The sequence below is a fragment of the Mesocricetus auratus genome, unplaced genomic scaffold (genome assembly GCF_017639785.1).
Source record: "Mesocricetus auratus isolate SY011 unplaced genomic scaffold, BCM_Maur_2.0 Super-Scaffold_100676, whole genome shotgun sequence".
NCBI lineage: Eukaryota > Metazoa > Chordata > Mammalia > Rodentia > Cricetidae > Mesocricetus > Mesocricetus auratus.
In genome coordinates this window covers 34,682,529-34,706,202 of record NW_024429266.1, presented here as the reverse complement: position 1 = coordinate 34,706,202, position 23,674 = coordinate 34,682,529, and the positions used below count along the sequence as shown (strand labels likewise).

General features: G+C 38.0%; 2 protein-coding genes across 10 annotated transcripts in view; one reads left to right on the top strand and one right to left on the bottom strand.

Moving 5' to 3' along the window:
* Ralgps2 (Ral GEF with PH domain and SH3 binding motif 2) overlaps positions 1-23,674 on the bottom strand; it is a 136,796-nt gene that overhangs the window by 44,241 nt on the left and 68,881 nt on the right. The window lies entirely within an intron of this gene.
* Angptl1 (angiopoietin like 1) lies at positions 1,749-19,521 on the top strand. 3 transcript variants are annotated; one of them, XM_021227880.2, is made up of 6 exons: positions 1,749-2,055; positions 7,502-8,052; positions 8,176-8,347; positions 15,385-15,578; positions 17,243-17,513; positions 18,846-19,521. In XM_021227880.2, exons 2-6 carry the CDS (start codon positions 7,528-7,530, stop codon positions 19,031-19,033), a joined length of 1,350 nt encoding a protein of 449 aa, XP_021083539.1. In that variant the 5' UTR covers positions 1,749-2,055; positions 7,502-7,527; the 3' UTR covers positions 19,034-19,521. The 3 variants fall into 3 exon arrangements, with proteins under 3 accessions (XP_021083539.1, XP_012969799.1, XP_005071371.1); XM_013114345.3 differs by having other exon boundaries at positions 1,749-2,011; positions 7,502-8,347; XM_005071314.4 differs by having other exon boundaries at positions 7,502-8,347.

The window sequence follows — 23,674 nt, the reverse complement described above, 5'->3', positions numbered from 1 at the left end:
GTGCTATGTTTCTTGGGCAACACACACACACACACACACACACACACACACACACACACACACACAAAATGTTCCATAAATGTAAAAAAAAAAAGCTTGCTACATTCCAGATAATTTTGTAAGCATTTATTAAATACAATTTTTCAGATATGGTCTACCATGACTATTTTACATCATTATTTTGTTACTATTTTATTTCTGATTTTAAATGCTTTTGTAATTTCTTAAGTTGAGAATAAACTGATATATGATTATATTACACCTTACTCATTTTATTTTATAAAGTTTTGAGTTACTTCCCTCCTCTCTCTCGGTTACTATAGACATGCCTGTAGAGATTTTTCTCTAGGATGCATGTATGTCTGTACATTCACTCCAGTAAACAAATGCTCATGCTGTAAGGTATAACATTACTCAGCTTCAGGAGATGGTACCAATACTGTTTTTCAAAGCTTACATACTTATATAGACTGTGTGTAAGTTTCTACTGGTGCACTTGGTGCCAACAGTTGCTATTTTAAATTATGCCAAATTAGAGGTGTAAAATGACATTTCATTTGCTTGACTCAATTTTTTAACTGTTTTGCCTTGTTACTGCCTTATATAGACAATATAAAGCATTATAATAGACAATCATAGGCATTAAATTGGCTAGTTTTAAGTCAACTTGTCATTAGCTAGAGTCATTCAAGAGGAGGGAGCTTCAAGTGAGAAAATGCCTCCATCAGTTCTAGCTGTAGGCAGACTTGTAGGACATTTTCTTAGTTGGCGATTGATGTGGGAGGGCCCAGCCCCCCCTGGGCTGGTGGGTGCCAGGAAAGCAGACTGAGCAAGACAAAAGGAGGGATCTGGTAAGCACGCTCCTCCATGGAGTCTCCATCAGCTCCTGCCTCCAGGTCTTACTTCCTTTCATGATGAGCAGTGGTAGGGAAGTGTTAAGAAAAATAAACCCTTTCCTCCCTAAGTTGTTTTTGGTCATGGTGTTTCTTCACAGCAATAGTAACCCTAGCTAGGACATGCATGATTTTGTAAGCAAGCATATTACATAAGATGGAACCTAAGATGGAAAGAAGCACTAATTATGTAACAGAATTTAACATTAAAAACCACTAGATTTATTATTATTACATATAAAAGCAAGGTCTCTTCGCCCTCTTGTCATGTTCTCACTCACTAGTCCTGGCTGACCTGGAGCTCACTGTGTATCTCCCAGGCTGGCCTCAAATTCACAGGGATCTGAGTGTCTCTGCCTTCCGAGTGCTAGGATAAAGGTCCAGGTATGAAAGCAGTTTTCTCTTAAGAAACATTACATAGTTCATCACAATTTCTTGAAAGTTTAAAATGTTCTGAAACAGCAACGCTAGAATAAAATGTTTAGACGTTTCCTGAGGCTGTTAAGAACTGAATGTTAGGACGCCGCTTCCCGGCAAAGTCTAGCTCCTCACTCGATGCTTCTTCCAAAGCGGAGCACTAGTTTTTCAACTCAAAAGCTCTGTGGCCAGCAGACTACAATGTTTATTTTATAATTGCTTGCTGAACTACCATAGTCTGTTTCCAGATGGTGCCCTTCCTTCAACCTGCACACATCTCTCCTTGTTCAGAGCTATTCAACCTCCTGCTAGTCCGGCTCCCCCTCCCCATTTAGGGCTGCAGAGGAAATCCTAAGGAGGAGATTTCCACCCCGTCCCCAGGCTCCAGCAGTTTTCTAATGACGTAATATGTGGGCTGAACTTGAGTCTACTGAGAACAAGAGGGAATCACTCTTCCAGTGCTGTGCGGACAGTTTGTCAGCTACGGCTGGTTTCTGCACTGCTCCATGCTGCAGACAGCACAGCCACAATGCATTCTCTGCTGGATTAGAGAAAGTCCACAGACAGCCCCAAATTACATAGGTGGCCTGTCACACTCACAAGTTCCTTATTGCTTGGATTCAACCGTCGGAAAAAAAAATGCAGTTGCCACTGAAGTCAGAGACCAACAGACTTCTACACTGATCTTTTAGAAGGCAAGGGTAAGGACAAAGTTTCTGGATTTACTTTTCAACAGACACAAAAGGTATTTTGACATTTCTCTTATATTTATTCAAAATTGTATGTCAAATGCAGAACTTTCCTTTGTACTAGAAATTATGAGATCTACCAACGAGCTTTAGAAGTTGCTACTGATTTGCATCTTAAGGTTTTGTTTCGTTTTTCTGTAAAAGCTAGTCATGAAGTACTTCATGATGGTTAATGTATTCTTTGAGGTTCAAACTACAGTGACTATAGACTGAAACACTTTGCTGGGTTTCTGAAAACAAATGCTTTAGTAACACTAGGAAATTTTACAAGTAACTCATTAAATGCCTAAGGCTTATACAGCACAATCAGCAACAAAGGATATAAACTAAAGAAAACAATTGTGAGCATGGTGGGTTTCTTATCTGAAAGTGTGAGTGTGTATGCGTGTATGGCTACAAAACAAAGCTAAGAACTGGTTAGCTGAATGTTGGCAACAAAATCTCAATTACAATAGAACAAAACTCAAAAAAGACTTTAAGTTAATCTATGGTATTTCTTATGACAATTAATCATTTTAAAGAGTTTCCTAAGTTTACCTACAACAGATACTTCATTTTGGCCACAGATTAAAACTGCTTCTAACTGGAATTAGTTGTAAAAGTAATTGATACAAAGAATCAAAACCTGAGGAGGTCAGGATTGAGAAATGTTAGGGTCACAAGGATTAACAATATGAACTCAGGAGATTTAACCATTGGAAAAAAATGAAAGGTCAAAAGTCTGCTTTAACTACATCTAAGATCTAGGTGTCCCTCAATAGTCTACGAAGGGGCTCTGTTAATCACGAGGATTATGAAATTACTACTCATCAATAGAAAGCTTTAACACCAAGACAGCCAAGTTTGTTATGATGGGAAGGTTTGCTGACTTTTAATCTTTAGTTGTAAGAATTTTCAACAAATAATGATAAAATTTTCAGTTTTGTTTTTCCAGCTTTACTTCAACATTAAAACTCAATTCTGAGAGCTCCATTAAATACATGTAAATTTTATAGGAGAGTCTGATAAGAGTTCTAAGTCATACTCGATTTGAAACACTGCCATCTCTGTTACTGCTTGCCATGACAAAAGCAGGACTTCACTTAACATCAGGTCATCCAATGACTCAGGCGCGAGTGTGCGTGCATGCGTGTGTAAATCACAGATGATGATTTATCTGTTTGGAGGCCATTTCCTGGGCTATTCTCAAGTCACTTCCTGAAACACAACCAGGAAGGTCTGCATCCACCTGGTCAGTACTTCTCACAGCTACCTTCACGTCTCAGGGCACAGCCAACGGAAGCAAATCCAGGTGTTTATTATTAATTACAGCTGGCAATACAGCAACCACGAAGAGAAATACTACTAAGAAAACTAATGGAACTGCACAGATTTTTTTTTCTTTCTAAAAGCCACCAGGCAAAGACACAGATGCAAACTTCAGTTACTGTAACTAATTTATAACATTGTCTTGGGACCTGGGAAAGCTTCAAAATAGAAAGGTTTTGCAAGGTAATGCAGATTTATGGATCTTTCACTTTTAAATCTGAACACGTGTGGGAAACACTGGGTAAGATAATATTTTTAGAAAATGTAACCGTAACAAATTACAAAAATTGGTTCTTTGCTCATGACGTATCTAGCCCACTCCTTAAGAATGTGTCTCCTAGTTGCTATAAGGACAATTAGATCATCACTGCTGTAAGAAGGAAGCATAAAACAAGCACCACGACCACAAGGAGCTTCCAATTGCCACTTTTAATATCATCTTAAGTCCTATGATTGATTTTCTGAACGGTGGTGACACAAGGCAGAATAGACCAAAACACCAAAAGTTCTCATGTTTTAAGTTTAAAATTTCCTTGTCTTGGTAGCTTATTTCATTAGAAAGTATTTAAATATTTTAGTGACTCAAGAATTTCTGTCCTATTGTTAAAATTATATAAGGAGGTTTAGGAAAAGTGGTGTGTGTGTGTGTGTGTGTGTGTGTGTGTGTGTATTTGCTGAGAGGCTAATGGATTCTATTTCATTTTATTCTTAATGTTCCCTGTTTTTCTTTTTAACAGTTACATTTAAATGCCAAGAATTTCCTGTAATTATAACTCTAAATGTATCACCAGTTTTAGTATAGGTAACTCTTGGAAAGTAAAAGGTGACCCTGTGACAAAAGGATGTCCTCTGGTTTGTATTTCTCAAGTCCTCAGTTATGTGTTATTGCCACCAGTCAGCAACAGAAGGTTTTGATGTAAATGTTACTATTTCACCAAATAACTTCCCATACTCTTCCCATTCTTTGCTCGATTTCATTATCTGTCCTCTTTGAACACAGCACTAAACAGAAAAGGTGGCAACAGTCTTCACGACAGCTCACAGTCCGTGTTTCACTAAGAAAATTGTGTGTGTGTGTGGTTTGTAAATTAGATTACACAAACACCAACTGACAGGAATGATAGCAACAAAGTAAGGGGTGTAAACACAGGTTGCATAAGAATGACCTGCAAGTGATTTTGCACAACAAAGGAACAGGTCAGGGAAAGATCACAAGCAGCACTGCCAAGATGCCTTTTGCTATGATAGCCGCAATAGTACACACATTGCAGGTCTAGTATTTGAATCCCACTTGAGTCTTTTCTTCTCTGGGACTTCTTTGAGAGTGATACTGCTTTTTGTTTCCTGACAGGAAGCAGTTTGAAAGCAGAGTCATATGATAAAGTAGTTAATTAAAAGTCTTGGTTCAAATTCTGGCTTTACCCTTTTTCTCCCTGAGACAGGGTTTTTCTGTGTAGTCCTGGTTGTCCTGGATCTCATTCTAAAGACCAGGCTGTCCTTGAACTCATGAGATCTGCTAGCCTCTGCCTTCAAAGCCTTGGGATTAACAGTATGGCCACCACCACCCAGCCTGGCCATACATTCTCACAGCTGATATGGGCACTGTGGGGTGCCAGTTTGTGTGAAAATGAGTATCGGAATCATCTGCCTCAATGGGTTATGATGTCAAGAGTTTGGTAAGGGACTAAAGACAGTGGCATTTACTTAAGAGCATCCACTAGGTATTCAGTAGTGTTACTGAGTGTTGTCAGTTCTATGTATAAACAACTTGGTGTCTAACCTCTTAAATGAAGAAGCAAGGGCTCAGGCAGAAAAACAGGTAAGAAAAGCTCCAAAGGTACCCATGGCTAGCCTTACAGAGGTACAAAGTGCTCATGAACCTCATCACATGGGCACTTTCCCCAATCCTTCCCACTGACAAAGGGAGAGATCTAGGCTCCTGGAAAGAGTTCCAGTGTTGGACTCTAAAGAATAGGTACTTCTCATCTGCCACAGCCAATAGGACACAGTCCAACAGCACACTGTGACTGACGTCTTGCTGCTACAAATACTGACTGAGGGCCAAGGAACCCAAGATCTAGACCTGTTTCTAATATAGTGTGGCTTTGTTCTACAACACACACGGGTACAAAAAGGTTCTTAATATTCAATTTGGTAGTGCTGTTGAAAATTAGGATTTTTTTTTAAACCAAATACAACTCACTGGACTTTCTTAACAGAAAACACCCGCTGAATCACCCACAAGGTTAAAGCATATGCATGACTACAATTCAATGATTGGGAGCACCCTGTCATTCTTAAACCAGTTTCCAGCAAAAAGCAGACGCTGCAAAAGCATGTGATAGTAAAACTGTTCCCCTTCCCCTCAATCTAAAATGTTTGACTTGGTAGGTCAAAGAAAAGTCATGGTATTTACTACAGACCAACATCTTATACGATATTGTTACTCTCTGAAACACTGACGAGAACAACCACCTAGAGACTATAGTACTAACCAAGCAATGCCTTAATTACTATCTTATATACATATGTACTGTTTTCATAGCCTTGATAGAGTGAACTTCCTAAAGGAAGGCACTTTTGGGGGGTCTTAAAAGCGCTAAGAGCACCTCGAAGTGTGCCTCTCACAGAACGGGCACTGATCAAGATCTCTTCAGTGAGCTTGGGAACAAAAGAAATGGGGGGGGGGCTGAAAGAGCTGCAAGAGATAGGGATCCAATCCTTCAACAAACATCAAGAAACATCAAAATACTAACTTAACAGTGAACTCAAGAATTCAAGCTAAATCTAATTTACTAGTACCAATCACTCAGCGTTCCCTTAAATGCTGTGGTGGTTAGAATGGACTTACTGGCCCCCAGCTGGTGGAATTTTTTGGGGAGGTTTAGGAGGTGTCCTTGTGGGAGGAAGAGCTGTAGTTGGTCTGAGATTTCTCTGTCTTTACTCATGTGATTCCTCAGCTTCTTGATAGATTCTCCAGAAGTGGAAACCAGAATACTTTCTCCCATATGTGGCTTTTGGTCATGGTGTTTTATCATAACAGAAAAGTAACTAATATAGAGGTTTTATTCTTTAGTATTACTGATCTAAAAAATGACTAGCGCCGGGTGGTGGTGGCGTACACCTTTAATCCCAGCACTCGGGAGGCAGAGGCAGGCAGATCTCTGTGAGTTCGAGGCCGGGCTGGACCGATAGCCTCCAAAACAATACAGAGAAACCCTGTCTCGTAAAAACCAAAAAAAAAAAAAAAAAAAAAAAAAAGACTAGCTTACATTCACCATACAAAGCAATAGGCTTCACAATATTTTTGTCCAAGTATATCATATATTTTGACCATATTCATATACCATCTTTCCTCTAGTCCTTTCCCCAAATAATTTCCTATTTTCACGTCAGATGTGAATATCATGTATGTTCAAATAAAACCTAGGTTCCATATATTTGCCTTTTGGAGTCTGGCCTATTTTCTTAGTAAGATGACTTGAATCCCATTCATTTTTCTGTGAAAGACTTATCTTTGTTCTTTATAGTTGAACTATTGTGTATGTATACCGAATTTTCTCCATTCTTCTCTTGATGGATACCTAGGCTGATTGCATAACTTAACCGTGGTGAATTATGTTGCAATAAACAAGGGTAAGCAAATCTCTCTCAAGTACATTGACTTAGGAGTCCTTCAGATACATTTCCAGGAGTGAAACAGCTCAACCATATGTCAGTTCTATTTTTTCCTTTTGTTGTTTTTGTATTTTGAGATAGGGTTTCTCTGTCTAGTCTTGGTTGTCCTGGAACTCACTTTGTAGATCAGGCTGGCTTTGAACTCACAGAGAACAGCCAGCCTCTACCTTCAGAGTGCTAGGATTAAAGGCATGCACCACCAATGCCTGACTTGATTGCTCTAGTTCTTGTTTGAGGAACCTCTACATTGATTCCCATAGTGTCCATACTAGTTTATATTCCCACTACTTGTGTGTAAAATGTGCCTCCATACTCATCCTTGACAGCATTTGTTATGTTTTCAATAACAGCCATTTTATCAGGGATAAGATGGAATCTCAGTGTTATTTTGATCTGCATGTAAATTTATATTAATTCTCTTTATGTTTTTCTCTTCACTCAATTGCTTTTGAAAAGACGCTGTGATACAACTTCATTTCAAAATGAAGGCTTTTGTTTGGACCCTAGGTGTGATACTCTTTCTACTGGGCATTGGTCACTGCAAAGGAGAACAGTTCAAAATAAAAAAAGTAACCCAAAGGAGATATCCCCGTGCCACAGACGGTAAAGAGGAAACAAAGAAATGTTCATATACATTCTTGGTACCTGAGCAAAAAATAACAGGGCCAATCTGTGTCAACACCAAAGGTCAAGATGCAGGTACTATTAAAGACATGATCACCAGGATGGACCTTGAGAACCTGAAGGATGTGCTCTCTAGGCAGAAACGAGAGATAGACGTCCTGCAATTGGTGGTGGACGTAGATGGGAACATTGTAAATGAGGTAAAGCTGCTGCGAAAGGAGAGCCGGAACATGAACTCTCGAGTCACTCAACTCTATATGCAACTATTACATGAGATTATCCGGAAAAGAGACAATTCACTCGAGCTTTCCCAGCTGGAAAACAAAATTCTGAACGTCACCACAGAAATGCTGAAGATGGCAACAAGGTACAGGGAACTAGAGGTGAAATATACTTCCTTGACTGATCTTGTCAATAACCAGTCTGTGATGATCACATTGTTGGAAGAACAGTGCTTGAGGGTATTTTCCCGACAAGACACCCACGTGTCTCCCCCTCTTGTTCAGGTTGTGCCACGCAACATTCCTAACAGCCCCCAGTACACGCCTGGTCTGCTAGGAGGCAATGAGATACAGAGGGATCCAGGGTATCCCAGAGATGTTATACCACCACCAGATGTGGCAACAGCTCCCACAAAAAGCCCTTTCAAGATTCCAGCAGTGACTTTCATCAATGAAGGTGAGTCATCTCTGACTGGTCAAATGGAAGAATGAAGTTAGCATGTTATACAATTCATGCAACAATACTCTTAGTAAGCCCTTGTTCTTGTGTGGTGATGTCATTATACATGTTCAGGTAAAATTTCAATTTCTAAAGTAGTATTAGGATTTGATCTAAAATCTCTCTCTCCTCCCTGCTCCAAGTCCCCCCCCCACCGTGAAAAGTACTCTGCCATCAATTCAAACTCTTACGATGAAGGCTGCTGTCCACGACCACTGATGCACTAGCGATGGAACTGGCTCTGCACCCTGAGCTGCAGCTGATGCTCCACCTCCTCCCACCCTTCAGCATCCTTTCTGTTCCTCTTGTGCTCTTGCCCTCATCCCTTTCAGAAAGAATATTTCACATTTTGCTCTCTTTCTCCTCAAGTCTACAATGGAGTCTGGTCCCTAACACTGCTCTATGATTAATCAGATCCTGGGGTTACGTTCTTTCCTCTTTCCAACTTTAAAACATCTACACAAAACCTAGGTTTGTTACATCAAGAGAAAAAAGGGGTTCTGTTTTCCAAGGCTAAACAATTTCTAACCTGTGCTCCAACCAGTGCTTTAGATAACAGTACAAACTCCTCCACTGATACAGAAAGCTCTGTCTCAATTTCTGAATTCCTTCTTCTGACTGCTTTGCTGTTGACCTCACAAGTCTGAAGTAGTTGTACATATCCACAAACACCTCTACTGTCTGTAACACGTACATTTCTTGAATTATATTACTTTTACAAGAACCCAAAGCACATCTAAGAGAAATGCATTCTAAAATATAAGCTCCCTCTGGCAGATGGATACTGTGTCTCAACTGTAGGTGCTAAAACAGATGATAACACAGAGCCTCTTACAGTGGTTATTCTAAAGACTTCCATGAAAACAAAACTGTTAAAAGCAGTGACCGTCCAGGTATTATTTAAATTAGGTAAATGATGATCATTAATTAGTAACCCAAGCCCTTTAATTTTCAAAGACATGTACAAAACTATCCACTGGGCTTAGAAAAGAGAAAACATTTATCTTTCCCATCCTTTTCAAAACATAAGTTTTATTATGCTTTTAAGGTATATAATTTATTGGTGTGTTTATATGGAATTCACAGAAAGACGACTGAGGTGTATTTTGATTTAACTATGGAGGTACAATTACAGAAGTGTAGAAACAACTACTGTTGAGTTTTCTAAATACATCCTGAAATCTAAGTCAATGGGCATCGTCAATTTTAGCAGAAATGAAGATGTGCATCTTAGTTATATAACAAATCAATAAAATGCTTTACAAAATGAAAGCATTACTTTGTAGGTTTTTCATACAGTACAAGAAAATTCACAGAATTACACTCATGCCAGGGATTTGGTATGCCCAATCCCTACAGTGTTTTCACGTTCATGAAAAACAATGGTGCACACAGCAGTCCCAAGAAAGCACTCTTTAACATAAAAATTAAGGCAGAGACAAACTTTTCATTATTACTTTCAGTAAACATTAACTTCAGTTTCACTCTATAAACAAAGTTACGGATACAATCAGCTTGTCCTAACAAGTGCCACTCCCCTCATTAAGGTTTGGCTTATTCATATGCCTCGAGTAAAAATAGTACCGAATGAACTGATGATGCCTATCACATGTCTCCCAGTTCTAATACCCCAATTCCTAACAAATATACACTCCTACAAGCAACAGCTAATAAGCCTACTATTTTATCTCTTCATATAATATTAAAATTATCTTTACAACTCTAGGGAGAAGTATCTAATACTGTTTGGACACAGACAAAATGAGTAAAAACAGACAGCTATTATGCTCACATATGTTCTGGCTCCAAGAAAATCATTACTGCACTGTTCATATAGGTAGTTATTCTAGAGTCTCTATATGCACAATGTAAAACACACAATGACCTGTACTACCTAAAAGGGTATTCAGCCAGTTTCAAAATGACAAAGACCAGGACTCCTCTTATGTGAGGTACTAGAACATTCTAGTACCTCACCATACACAACCTAGATTTTTGCTTTGAGAAGAACTAAAATGTGTATCACAGGGGATGAATGAAGCTTATTTCAAGATCACTGCATGCAAGAAAAGGGAGATAAAAGTTTGGTTTTAAAAGAATAGCTATATCCTTTGAAGCTATATAGTCTTCCTGCCTATACCCTTTTAAGCCCCAAATTTCTGAATCAGGGATAAATTTGTTTGATAATATGCAAAGCATTAAGTTCATCTGGATTTTCAAAAATAAAGATGATAATTTTCTAGTAGTAGTTTTAAGATTTTTGTTAGTGTTAAATATGATTCAGAGAAAGAAGTTAATTTATAAAAATAAACTATCATTTAATTCTAGAGTAAAAATTTAAAAAGCATGCAAGCATCAATGAGAAAATATTTCTGCAAAGATCAACAGTAAGCAATGGGTTAATAGTATATTTATAAAAACAAAACACTGATTCTGACATTTACTGTCTTTACTAAAGAGGAGCACTGCTTATTTTATCCATGTTCCACAAAATAATTTGAACTAAATTTTCCTGAGGTTTTATATCAATTAAGCCTAACAAATATTCAAACTGTAAACACAAGGTCCACTGTCAAAAGTTGAAGAGAAAGTTAAATTTGCATGTACTAGAAGTTTTATCAAATGAAAATTGGATTCAGACTACCTAGAATTCTTCAATTTGTTTAAACATCTGAGCACCTGTTAAGTAGCAGAAAAAAACCTAGCTATTAAACAAAATAGGCTGATATATCTTTAAATTGCCTAGAAACCTACAACGTTTGAGTGCTGGCAGTAAAGTATCAACTGGAGAACTTTAGTCCCAAATCTGACACAGTTCAGAACATGCCTGTCCAGGCAGAAGCCAGGGGCAACTTAACCTGGCCTTTGTCACCATCCCAAACTGTGACATTTCTAAATATTTTATAACAACTTAAGTAAGTCAAAGGGCTACTTTTAAGTATGTATCTTGTACAAAATGTGATAGCCACACTGTACTCAAGAGGGTACATTGTAAATACTTGTGAAGCTAAGTTAGAGAGTCAGCAGAAACAAGACAGGAACATGGACCCTGCTTAGACAGGAGCAGTTTTTATGTGGGCTGCCCACAGCACCTCTGTGTCATTAAGTGAAATACTACCAGGCCCTAAGTAAGAATTTAAAATAACTTCCCTAAAGTCACAATTCAGGAACAAAATGTGGCTAACCCACCAAGATTGGACTTCTAAAGTAAGGCAACCAGGCAGTGACTGAGGCAAGTCTCTGGTCCACGTGACAGCCTGTAAACATCACCCCATCGTTTACACTTCAGACACAGACACTTATAACAGCTGTGCAAGGGGAAACACACATGAGGCGTAGACGAGGCCCCCAAACTCCCAATGTGCCTAACTTGTGTTCCTCCTTCTTAGCTTAGATGCAGAAGACAGCACACTCCTGCTCAAATCTCAGCTGTGCTTCCCATCCTGACCTCATGTTCTGCTTGAAACGTCATCAAAGTGCTATCACACTGCAGCACAACCAACATTTTCTTACAGCCTCTCTCACCTCCCACCTAACCTCAAGGTTGTTTAGCTATCTCTGGACCTGGAAACAGTTCGCCTGTACTAGATTCAGAAAAGATAATTCTTTTAAATAAAAAAAAATATTTGTGTACATGCAGTCAAAGGTCGACACTGGGTATCCTCCTTGACTGATCTCCACCTTTTAGAGATAGGGTCTTTCATTAAATTAAGTTCGTTGATGTGGTTAGATGGGCTGGCCAGCGAGCTAAAGGGATCTTCCTGTCTCTGACCCCCAAATCCAGCACTGAGTTACCCAGCATTTATGGGAACATCAGAGATCCGAACTCAGACCCTTGTATAGCAAGAAAGTTACCGACTGAAGCTTTGCCCCCCCAGAAAAGATACTTCTTAAAGTAACAATATAAAACTCAAGAAATTCTGAAAATGACTACCATCAGAAATTATTTAGTACAAGTACATGAGAGTCCCCAAATGGTACATGAGAGTCCTCAAATGTGTCCATACTGTGGATACCCAATGAAAGATAAAGTCCCTGTCTATGAATGAACAAATACTTTACCATGTATATCATGCAGACTAGTCAAATTATAGGATTGGGAGTCCTCATGCTTCCTTCCATTCTCTCCCCTGTAGGAAATTAAACCTTTCATTCTATCTGAAATGTAACTATTCTTCTCTGCCTGACTACAGCACACGTGTAGTAGTGTTTTGTACCACATGCAATGCAGTAGAATCCAGAGTATGTTTATGGCTAAAATCAGTTGTTATTTTTAGTTTATAAATTTTTATAACTTAAGGGTTTTCAGTAATGTCTTATTTCTCTGTGGAAGAAATGACTATATCCTAACCTTTGATGAGCCATACTGAATATGTATGTATTAAATGAATATGTATGTATTAAATAAAGTACTGAAGTCATTTAGCACATAACTTCCGCAGGTAAAGATCAGGAACAGAAACAGAGAAAAAGGGGCTGACAATGACAGTGTGTTAAGTACTGTGCTGATGGCTTTGAGCAGAGATAAGCACAGGGCATACATTCCAATTCCAGCACTTGAGGCTAAGGCAGGAGGATCTGGATATCAAGGCCTGTCTCAAAAAAGGAAAAAGGGAGGTAAACCTCTGAATACTTTGACTGAAACCCCAAATCCACACGACTTGAAAAGAAAAACTAAGCCGGTTATGACAACAAGGGCTGTACTTCCAGTATCTGGGAGGTTGAGCCAGTATGAGTGAGATTCTAAGACATGCTTGGACTACACCACTGCTCCCAGGCCAGCCTGGGTGACACGCTAAAATCCCATCTCAAAGCAAAAAACAAACAACTTCAGCAAACTGGGGAAGCAAAGAACAAGAATTTAAAAAAAGATTTAAAGCAATTGTCTTTGAGGCCTTCACAATGGATGAAAAGATAAGAAAATCTCAAAAGAGAAAAAAAAGAACCCATGAAACTTTTATGTTTAAATATTTTAAATGTTTTTCCAGGTCATCTTATTTTTTAACCAGTAATCTGTAGTATAGACACTGACAATTTAAAAAAAATTCTAAGTTATATATGAAATACAAAAACATGGAGTAGAGAATTTGATACTCTAATTTTTACATATACTTTCCCATTTCCTTGTATTTAAAGTAAAAAGACTGATTCATTTACTTGAACTTAAACAGCAGACATGAAGTCTGAAGAACAACACATGCTGCCTCCATCCCCAGGGGCAATCCAGAAGGAAAAGATCACCCTCCCCGAGAGTCCCCTGCAATGACAGAAATGCTGCAGTATTTACATGATGAAATTAACTTATCTTAGTACGATCCAATGGGACGACACTATGTTCTCAGCACACATTGCTCAAAATTCCAGTAATCCAATTATAGTTATAGAACAGAAATTCTTTTAAGAACTTTGACTAAACTATTTTCAGATATTTAAAATTTCTGTCAGAATTTAGAAGTATTTAGGAAAGATATTGACAAATGGCTTTAAAAGCTTTCTCTTATTCAAATATCTTTGTTTAGCATACTTGTTTTTTTTTTTCTGGGTCATAATTTGCTCCTGCTTTTAAAAGAAAAGGCTGCAAACAATGTTGTAGGGTGAAACTCCAGGATGGTCAGTACAACTACAGGGCTTTCGCTCTAGATCCCACAATATACAAATTATTCTACAAAACATCATGCTTTTGTAATTTTTACAAAGTCAAAAATCTTAGTTGGCCAAAATCAGAATGTCTAGGAGGCAAGAGCCCGTGTGGCCGACGTTGAGATCGGTTGCTAGGACCTACCCAAAAGAAGGAAAGACCATGCTCCCACAGGTGGTTCTCTGGCATTTGTGCACAGAGTAAGTTTAAAAATACGGAATGGCGGGTGCTATGAAACAAAAGGGCAAATACTGCACAGCAACTCGGAACATTTACCCAGGAGCAGAAGAGTGGATGAGCAAAAGTTTACCACTACCTCACATGACCTGAATTAACTACTCTCTGTGGATCACTGAAAGCTATCACAGGGTCACCTGGTAGCTTTGATAAGAAAATCATTTTAGCCATAACTCAGACGGTATCTTAGGAAGACATTTAGACCAACATTCCTACTTTTTTTTCTAGCTTTAAGAAAGGGTCTCCACTGAAGCCAGGCCAGTCCAGAATTCACTATGTTCACTTTGCTCTTGTGGCAATTATCTGGCCTTAGTCTCCTGAGTACCAAGATTAAAGGTGTGTGACTTTACACTGGCCTGACATGTATTCTTTATGGATGTGAGAGAAAGTTAAGATTACTTAAGTTTGGGAGATTCCATTTTCTTTATTTCGGGGCTTCATAGCATTTAATGAATGAGTGAATGAACATGATTGAGTTTTTAAAAGGGAAACGCAACATTTAATACTGCCAAAGCTTACTAGGCTGTAATGCTCCACTTTTACTGAACATACAAACTATGTGTGTTCCCTTGAAATAAAAGATACCATAAATATGGCACCAGGAAAATGTGTTTAGTAATACCAGCAGATCAATCCTACAATATTTTTAAGTATATAAAAAAAGTAAAGATTGTAAAGACAAAGTCATTTAGCACAGTATTAATTATTATAGCAAAAATTAGAAGAAACTTTAATGTCCATATGATAGAGCAAGAAAACCAAATTGCCAGTGGCTACTCTAGTATTAGGATGAAGACCATAGCTTCAAGGAAACATTTGTTAAATATAAAAGACAATACAATACTCTATGTGTTTAGGAGAGCAAATTTATAAAATACAAACTAGTGAAGAATGGGAGATGAAACAGTTAATGCTTTGAAAAGTGGGAATGATGTCATCTTTTCATTTAGTTTTAATATATATTTTAAATTTAGTTTCTTTAACTTTTGTAGAGTATTAAGCACATAACAGATAAAATGTGGTTATCTGTAAAGAAAGCCAAGAAGGAAAGAATCTTAATTTAAGAACTATTTTAATACTTATCTTTTATATTTCTCAACAATCGACATTTGAATTACAGGTCCATTCAAAGACTGTCAGCAAGCAAAGGAAGCTGGGCACTCGGCCAGTGGGATTTATATGATTAAACCTGAGAACAGCAATGGACTGATGCAGTTATGGTGTGAAAACAGTCTGGATCCTGGGGGTTGGACTGTTATTCAGAAAAGAACAGATGGCTCTGTCAATTTCTTCAGAAACTGGGAAAATTATAAGGTAAATGAGTGAGTTCAGACATAGGGAAGGAGACCCAAGCAGGTCTTGCAATAGTGACCATGCAGTAAACAAGACATGCAGGTATAAAAACATAACTAGCCATATGATTTTCATCATCTATAGTTGTACAGCTAAAGTTAAAATGGGAAAAGAAAACAAAAGATATTCTTTTAGATATTCCTTTGAGTCTAGATAACATCTTTTACAAAGATAATTTAATAATTTAAAATCTCTCTCTCTCTATCCATCCATCCATCCATCCATCCATCCATCCATCCATCCATCCATCTATCTATCTATGTATGTGAAGGTGTTTTGTCTGTATTAACATGTACACGATATACATACAGTGCCCACTGATGTCAGAAGAGGACATCGGATCCCTTGGAACTGGAGTTACAGGTGGTTGTGAGCTGCCATGTGGATGCTGGGAATCAAACCCAGCAAGTGCTCTTAACCACGAAGCCATCTCTTCAGCCCTTTGATTCCACTTTTTATTGCAACTACTTTTTTGTTTTTAACATTATAGTATTTAAATAATAACAAAGTATACAACTTTTAAAAAAATGACCCCTTCTTAGACTAACTATTCTTAATAACCATGCTTTAAGTTTTATCATGACATGGACTGCAGGACTATGAGCACAACTAGATTTCTAGATAGAATCAGATCATGTAATTATCAGTTTGAGGAAATAACCACTGGCCTGTTGGTAATTCTGATGTTCATAATGGTAATCTATGAGTGAGGTAGATATGTATATATCATCAGTTAAAGACTGCAAACAGGGAAGAATAGATCGTCTAGAGTGCTAACTCCTTGTTTAAAACTGTGAAGTAACCATGTGCTTAACTTGTTAGGTAAAATTTTACTGGAAGTTAAGGATGAAACATTAATTTAATATATCCAGGTCAGAAATGATAGAGACTTCTAAACAAGTAACTGCCTCATGTGGACGGACACACACACACACACACACACACACACACACACACACACACACACACACAAACACCTCCCTTTCACTCTTTTTCAAGACAAACTCTCATGTTAAGGTGAAGTTTACTAAATCTATTCTGCTGTAAACCTCCAATGTGAAATCCTTACTAAATTAATATAGTCCATTTCTTTCAGATAGTAATTTACAATATTCACAGGGTGAACATTAAAGATTACTACAATACTTATTTTTTACTTATAATAATAAAGTTAAAGATTATTTGTTCTAACACACTATCATTTTGACTGCACACTGGTCATGATTTTGTATATGCTCTGCCTGCCTAACATTGGGACAGTATGCACATACTTTGAGGACACACAACTCTGGATGAGGGTGTGATCAGGAACCTTTCTGAAGGACTGAGGTAATTCAATCAATGTTTTCAGTAGCTATCAACACATTTTGTTTGCCTTTGCTATTCTTGTAGTATTTGAAGCTATGTAAATTAGTACTGACATTAAGAAAAAACAAAGCAAAAGAAAATGACAGTGTAGACCTGAAATGAACTTACGGAAGTAAGGCAGTCTACCACAGAAGTCAAATTACTCTAAATGGACAATATTCTCACTGTACTCATTGTTTAAACTTAACTTGTAGCTGCAGCAATATTTACTATCTCTATACTTATTTATATGTTCCTGTTTCTGTGTTTATTAACAGAAAGGGTTTGGAAACATTGACGGAGAGTACTGGCTTGGACTGGACAATATCTATAAGCTCAGTAATCAAGACAATTATAAGCTGATGATTGAATTAGAAGACTGGAGTGACAAGAAGGTCTATGCAGAATACAGTAGCTTTCGTCTGGAATCTGAAAGTGAATTTTACAGACTGCGCTTGGGAACTTACCAGGGGAATGCAGGGGATTCTATGATGTGGCATAATGGTAAACAATTCACCACACTGGACAGAGATAAAGATATGTATACAGGTAAAATAAACAAACAAACATGGCTGTGCAATCATCACCTTCTATGCATTAAATAAGCATACGTTTCTCAAATCTCAGAAAGGTTATTTTGGACACAGTCAAAGGGAATAAAATATAACTTGGTTTTTAGGATGTCTAAGGCAACCCTAAGTTCTTTTGGGAAGAACAAGGTCTGAGAGAACCAAAACAAAACCAAGTTACATCCACTTAGAAATGAAATTCTGCCTAACATGCATATACTAGGTGGACATGTACCATATGTCAGAAATTGTAGATGTTGGGGATTCAGTGAGGAACTAAATTCTGCCCTTTGGAGGTTCCCTCCAAGAGATCAAATAATTTACTAGGTGCTGATAGATATTCTTAGAAAACTGGAACCAAGTAATGCTTCTTGGTTTCTTCTTCTTTTGCTGTGATAAAATGCCATGACAAAACCAACTTAAGGCACAGGGAGAGGCTGAAGGGGTTCATTTTAGCTCACAGCTCCAAGTTACAGTTCATTACAGCAAGGAAGTCATGCAGCAAGTGCTTGAGGTGGGTCAGTGACCTCCCACCCCTACTCAGGAACACAGAGCAATACAAGTATGCATGCCAATGGCTCGGCTTGCTTTCGTTACAGTTTAGACTTCTGCCTAGGAAATGGTAACTGTCCACAGCAGGCAGAACTTCCTACTTGAGTTAACTTAATCAAGGTAATCCCCAAGAACATGCCCAAAGGTCCAACTAACCTGCACGATCCCCTTCCCAGGTGACTGTAGAGTATGTCAAGGTGGTAGAAGAGAACAGAATATGGCAGTCATCAAACCCTTGGCGAGTGCTGTTTCATAATGAGACTCAGATGATGACATCACCTATGAATGAGCCTTTCTAGGACAGCTTATCAAACAGCTATTACCCTATACAACAGCATACTGGGCACTATTTTAATTTATTTCCTAGTAGCAGAAGAGGAAGAAGAGAAACAGGATTGGAACATCTACTTTTCTGTTCACAAACTCACTTAATGACTAGTTAGGCTATTTTTAGACTTCAGTTTTCTCTCAAACTCTACTATCTTTCTCAGTCCACCCTTTCATTTCCTTTGTATATAACTTACATACAACACTGCATTTTATTTACTCTAATGTGCAGAAAATGATGTTTTATATAAATGTTAAGTAGGCCAAGAGTATAATGAATAAGGTAATTCCAGTGATATGAGTAGAGAAAAGAAAATCAAGATGGACGTGACTGGAGTCACTCCAATCACTCCGAAGGAAGCATGAACTCTTGAGTCTGCCAGGTGCCATGTGCAGAAGGGCTCTGACCTCAGTGTCCGTGTTTCTCCTGCAGGAAACTGTGCCCACTTTCATAAGGGAGGCTGGTGGTACAATGCCTGTGCACACTCTAACCTCAACGGAGTATGGTACAGAGGAGGCCATTACAGAAGCAAGCACCAAGATGGGATTTTCTGGGCTGAATACAGAGGCGGGTCCTACTCTCTGAGGGCAGTGCAGATGATGATCAAGCCCATTGACTGAAGAGAGACAGTCTCCAAAGAAACCACAGAGCTTTACTGTTCAGTTCCCCAAGTGTAAACACTACATGTTACTTGGCACAATTTATTTTTACAGGTACAGTTTATAAAATAAATTGTACTGTGACTGTAAGAATGTATCTGTGAATATAGTTCCATTTTCCCTTAATATGCTACAGAAGATTATTTGTATGAAAATCCTTGTTATTTTAGGGATTATATTGACTGAATACAGGTAAATGTAAATATGTGCCATGATGTAAAACAAATCTTAGCTTTATTTTGAATCAAATCCAAATACATGCTTAAGACACTTAATGATTTATTTAAAAAAATATAACACTGCTCTAACTTCCAAAGAAAAAGTAATTTTAAGATTTCAGCCATGCAGTTAATTTTATTTATAAAAATATAGACAGGAAATTAGAGAAAGATCTCTAGTTTTGCCACTGAAAATATGTTTTTCCACTGAATAAAAATTTAAAATAAAAATTTTAATTGAATTATGTTTTTCATTTATAACCATTTTCCTTCAATAATTTAGGACACAAAGTACAATATGTATTACTTTGAAACGCATAAATAATACCCTTGTTACTTAAATGGGAAATGTATAAGACAGATTAATTTCTTGACATTTATGATATGCTGATACCATAATCTGATATGTATGTTATACAATGACAAAACAGAATATTCATTATACCACTTCTAATATATATCTGAATTATGATTCTAAAAGTATTAATTACTCCCCTATCCTATTTATTGAACTGTAAGAGAAAACACCCAGCTGCAGGCTAGGGGTACAGATCAGTAGTAGAGTGTATGCTTGGTGTGTATGAAAGTCTGCATTTGATGCATGGCAGTAGCAATACATACATACATACAGTCTGTCTGTTACTTGTGAAAGCCACTGGACAGCTTTCTACATACCACTGTATACTTACAGCTGGTTCTAAAACAATTTCAAGTTGGTTAAAGACATTTTACTAATAGTGAGGATACAACAGCCTTAGAGCAAAATCCATAGGGCCTTGGCAGGTCCAAACTGATAATTCTACTTTGCAGCGTGTGTGACTAAACCTTAGTCCTACTTTGTCCAACTCATCTTCTCAACCAACACCTTTACTAGGGGCCTTCTAAACCAACTTGCTCACACTAACATATCACTTCTTAACAGTTGATGATCTCTTAACTCACTTGTGAAGCTAATATTTTAAAGATCTGAGATTTATGCTTAATTAAAAAGAAAATGCAGCAGAGAAAGGAGATGGGATAGGGAGCCGGTGGGGGGCAGGGGAGGATGGGAGGGAGAGGGAACTGGGATTGACACGTAAAACAAGATTGCTTCTAATTTAAATTTTAAAAAAGAAAGAAAATGCAACAAGACCTAAAAATGAGCAAGGCAATTTGTCAAAGACAGGGATGGTTTAACATGGACGGCCACGATGCAAGTTCACAGATCAGTGCTTTTCATGAATCACATAGCAAATGAAAACTTCTGGTGAAAGTTACAGGCCAACACTAGTGGCATTGGTCTTTGCAATCAACCAGAATCTCACCAAAGACAAACCCTACAGAATCTTCCCAGTATTAAAAGCAGAACAAAGAGAAAGTAAACACACAAACTAGAAGACAGAAATGGATTTCCAAACTGTCTTAACTAACAGATGGATCCTACTGTTATAAAGTTGATGCAGTCCCCAGAAGGTGCCTGGAACACAGTCTATTTGGTCAATGACAGCATACAGAGTAGGGGAGGGAGATCAATAAATAAATGTCTTGAACTGAACAATATCCAAATTTGCAAGCATGATCTTACAGTGACCTTTCACTCTGCCAGCTATTAAGACAGGCAGTTAATTTAAAAGTAATAAAAAGTTTAGGCATCAACAGCTTTAGTATAAAGAGAATATTGGGGAAGAATAGGTTAGGTTACTAGTGGTGAGGTATAAAAATCATCAATTTAGCCTGGTGGTGGTGACACACATATTTAATCTTAGCACACGGGAGGCAAAGGCAGATGGATCTCTGTGAGTTCGAGGCCAGCCTGGTCTACAGAGCAAGTTCCAGGACAGGCTCCAAAGATACATAGAGAAACCCTGTCTCAGAAAGCAAAACAAAACCAAAGAATCATCAACTTAGGCATGGTGGCACATACCTATAATCTTAGCATTTGGGAGGTGGAGGCAGAAGGATCAAGAATTCAAGGCTGGCCCAAGTTACCTATCAAATTTAAAGGTAACCCAGGCTACAGGAGACCCTGTCTCAAAAAACTAAAAACCCAACACTAAGACTGCCTATCTGCAGTAAGAATGGACTCATATAAACCTGCCTTCAAGCTAGCTTACGGTAAAAGGATTCTTTATGTTCAGGTATTTTTAATTCGTTGGCTGTAGAGGCACACATCTGCAATTTCAGCATTGAGGAGCCTGAGGTAGGATAATCCTGTCATAAATTCTCTCCCAACCAAGAAAAGAGCCTCATCCGGTCTACCAATGGACTGGGTTTGGACCACAAAACAAAACAAATCCAAGCTATTTCTCATTGTTTTAAGTTCTGCCTGCACTCAGTGGAAGGCATCAATGTCAGGGATACTTGACTTCTCTGAAGAGATTTCAAAATTTGAGATTTTAGATTAACTTCAAAATTGGACAAAAACTTGAAATTTTGAAATGGAAAAAAAAAACTCCAGGGTAGCTTGCAACTCCAATATACTTTGAGATGAATTTTCACTCATGTTCACTTAACTGAATCATCCATACAAAGTAAGTAGAAAAAGAAAGGACTCCACTTTTACAAAGCCTGGACCACTCATGAGAAAACCAAAAGGCCAGCTAAAAATAAGTTCCTTCCAAGGTTATCTATGAGATTAACTGTTAGCAAGCTATATGATCCTATAGAAAGGGACAGGAAAGATGAATGAATAAACCACCTGATCACAGATTCTAAAGCTACATGAGGTAATAACTAACACTAATATAGTTATGGTGCAGTTATCTTTAGCCAGGCAACCTGTCCTTCCTTGTGCTGGTTCTTTGTCTGTTACATACGAATAGCTCTTACTGTTCTGTACTGAAGAACTGACATACTTTGTATCAGATACATATGGCTAAATGCTAATTGTTACTAAAACTATTCCTCTGTTGGTGTCACACAAAAAAGGCTAAAACAAATTACAGAAGCATCAACAACTGAAAATTCTGTTTGTGGCTAGCATTCATTTCTGAATATCTGCTTTTATTTTTAAAGATTAATAAGCTCCTAAGAATCCAAAAGCACAAGAATGATATTAATTCAACTTAATCCTCAAATGATTTATGTCACAAGTCTTTGAAAGTCACCAACTCTCACAACAGAAAAGATAACATCAGTGGAGCTTTAAATACATTTCAAAAGAGTGAAGACAAAAAGGACTCCAGGAAATGGGAAACAGGACTGCAGTACGGAAAACCTACAGCTAGGTGCCATCTGATCAGAGTTCACTCTCAGAATCCAAAAGGACTGAATGTGTTCTACTGCTGTTTAGAACACAATACAGAATCAATATAATAAGAGCCAGCAAAGTGGTCCAGCGGTTAAGGGCACTTGTTACCAACCCTGACCACTTGAGTTTGTTCTCCAGAACCCGCTGGTACAAGGAGCAAATCTACTCCTGTAAGTTGTCCACGCATCTCTGTATGTCCTCCCAATCTAAATGAGTAAATATAAAAATTTAAGTAAAATTAATCCAGAGTGTGTACTAACTACTGAACCAAAGACATGAAAATGGAATAAAATTGTTAAAATATAAAGGCCTGTTTTTTATTATCAAAATAACTGATATTTCCAAATATTTTGAAGATCACTATTAGGGATTTTGATATCACTGTCAGTGACTTTTATGTAATATTTCATCAAAGTGAAAAGGCAAGTTTTTGTTACTTCCTCACAGAAGGACCTATGGGACAACAGGACTGGAATTGTGGGCTGCCCAGTGGTAGATAGCATTTGTGAAGACCTAGGTTCAATCCCTAACACAACACACACCCACACCCACACCCACACAGAGACTGAACACAAACAAATGGCATTAACAGATAGCAAGATCGTGAGCTCAAGACCTGCTAACATGCATACCCAAGATCATGTCTTCCAAAAGCCCAAAATAGCAAAAGTAACTGCAAGAAGCCCAGGGCCTTGTTGAAATTACTTTAATAGAAAATACTGAGAAATATAATTTTAAAAATTCATATAAATAGCAGACATTTCTAAGACCAACATTACACTAAAAACTACACTCGGAGATCAATTCCTGGGGGGGTAGTGTGAAGATTCTTTTAAATTTAGGTATGCCTTAAATTTTTCACTGACAGTGATGGCGAATTAACAATCACTGTAACAAATGATACACATCTCCTCCAACACAGGAAACTAAGCCTTTTGTGAAGTATGGCTATCAACCAGGTTCCTTATTATTAAGGCCATGTTCAGTACCATGTACCCTGGGATAGGGCTGCCGCACCCCCAGCTCCAGGTCTAGTAGCAGCTCCAACGACAGTGCTGAGCAAGTACAACTGCCAGCTGAAGCACCAGAAGAAAATGGTGTGTGTGTGTGAGTACATTCGTGTGTTTGTGCATGCATGCATGCATGCATGCACAC

Bases quoted from the DNA above. Each gene is read 5' to 3' on its own strand.
- Angptl1 (XM_013114345.3), top strand. From the start codon at position 7,528: ATGAAGGCTTTTGTTTGGACCCTAGGTGTGATACTCTTTCTACTGGGC. The intron at 8,348-15,384 runs GTGAGTCATCTC...TTTGAATTACAG, and splicing joins AGTGACTTTCATCAATGAAG to GTCCATTCAAAGACTGTCAG. The intron at 15,579-17,242 runs GTAAATGAGTGA...GTTTATTAACAG, and splicing joins GAAACTGGGAAAATTATAAG to AAAGGGTTTGGAAACATTGA.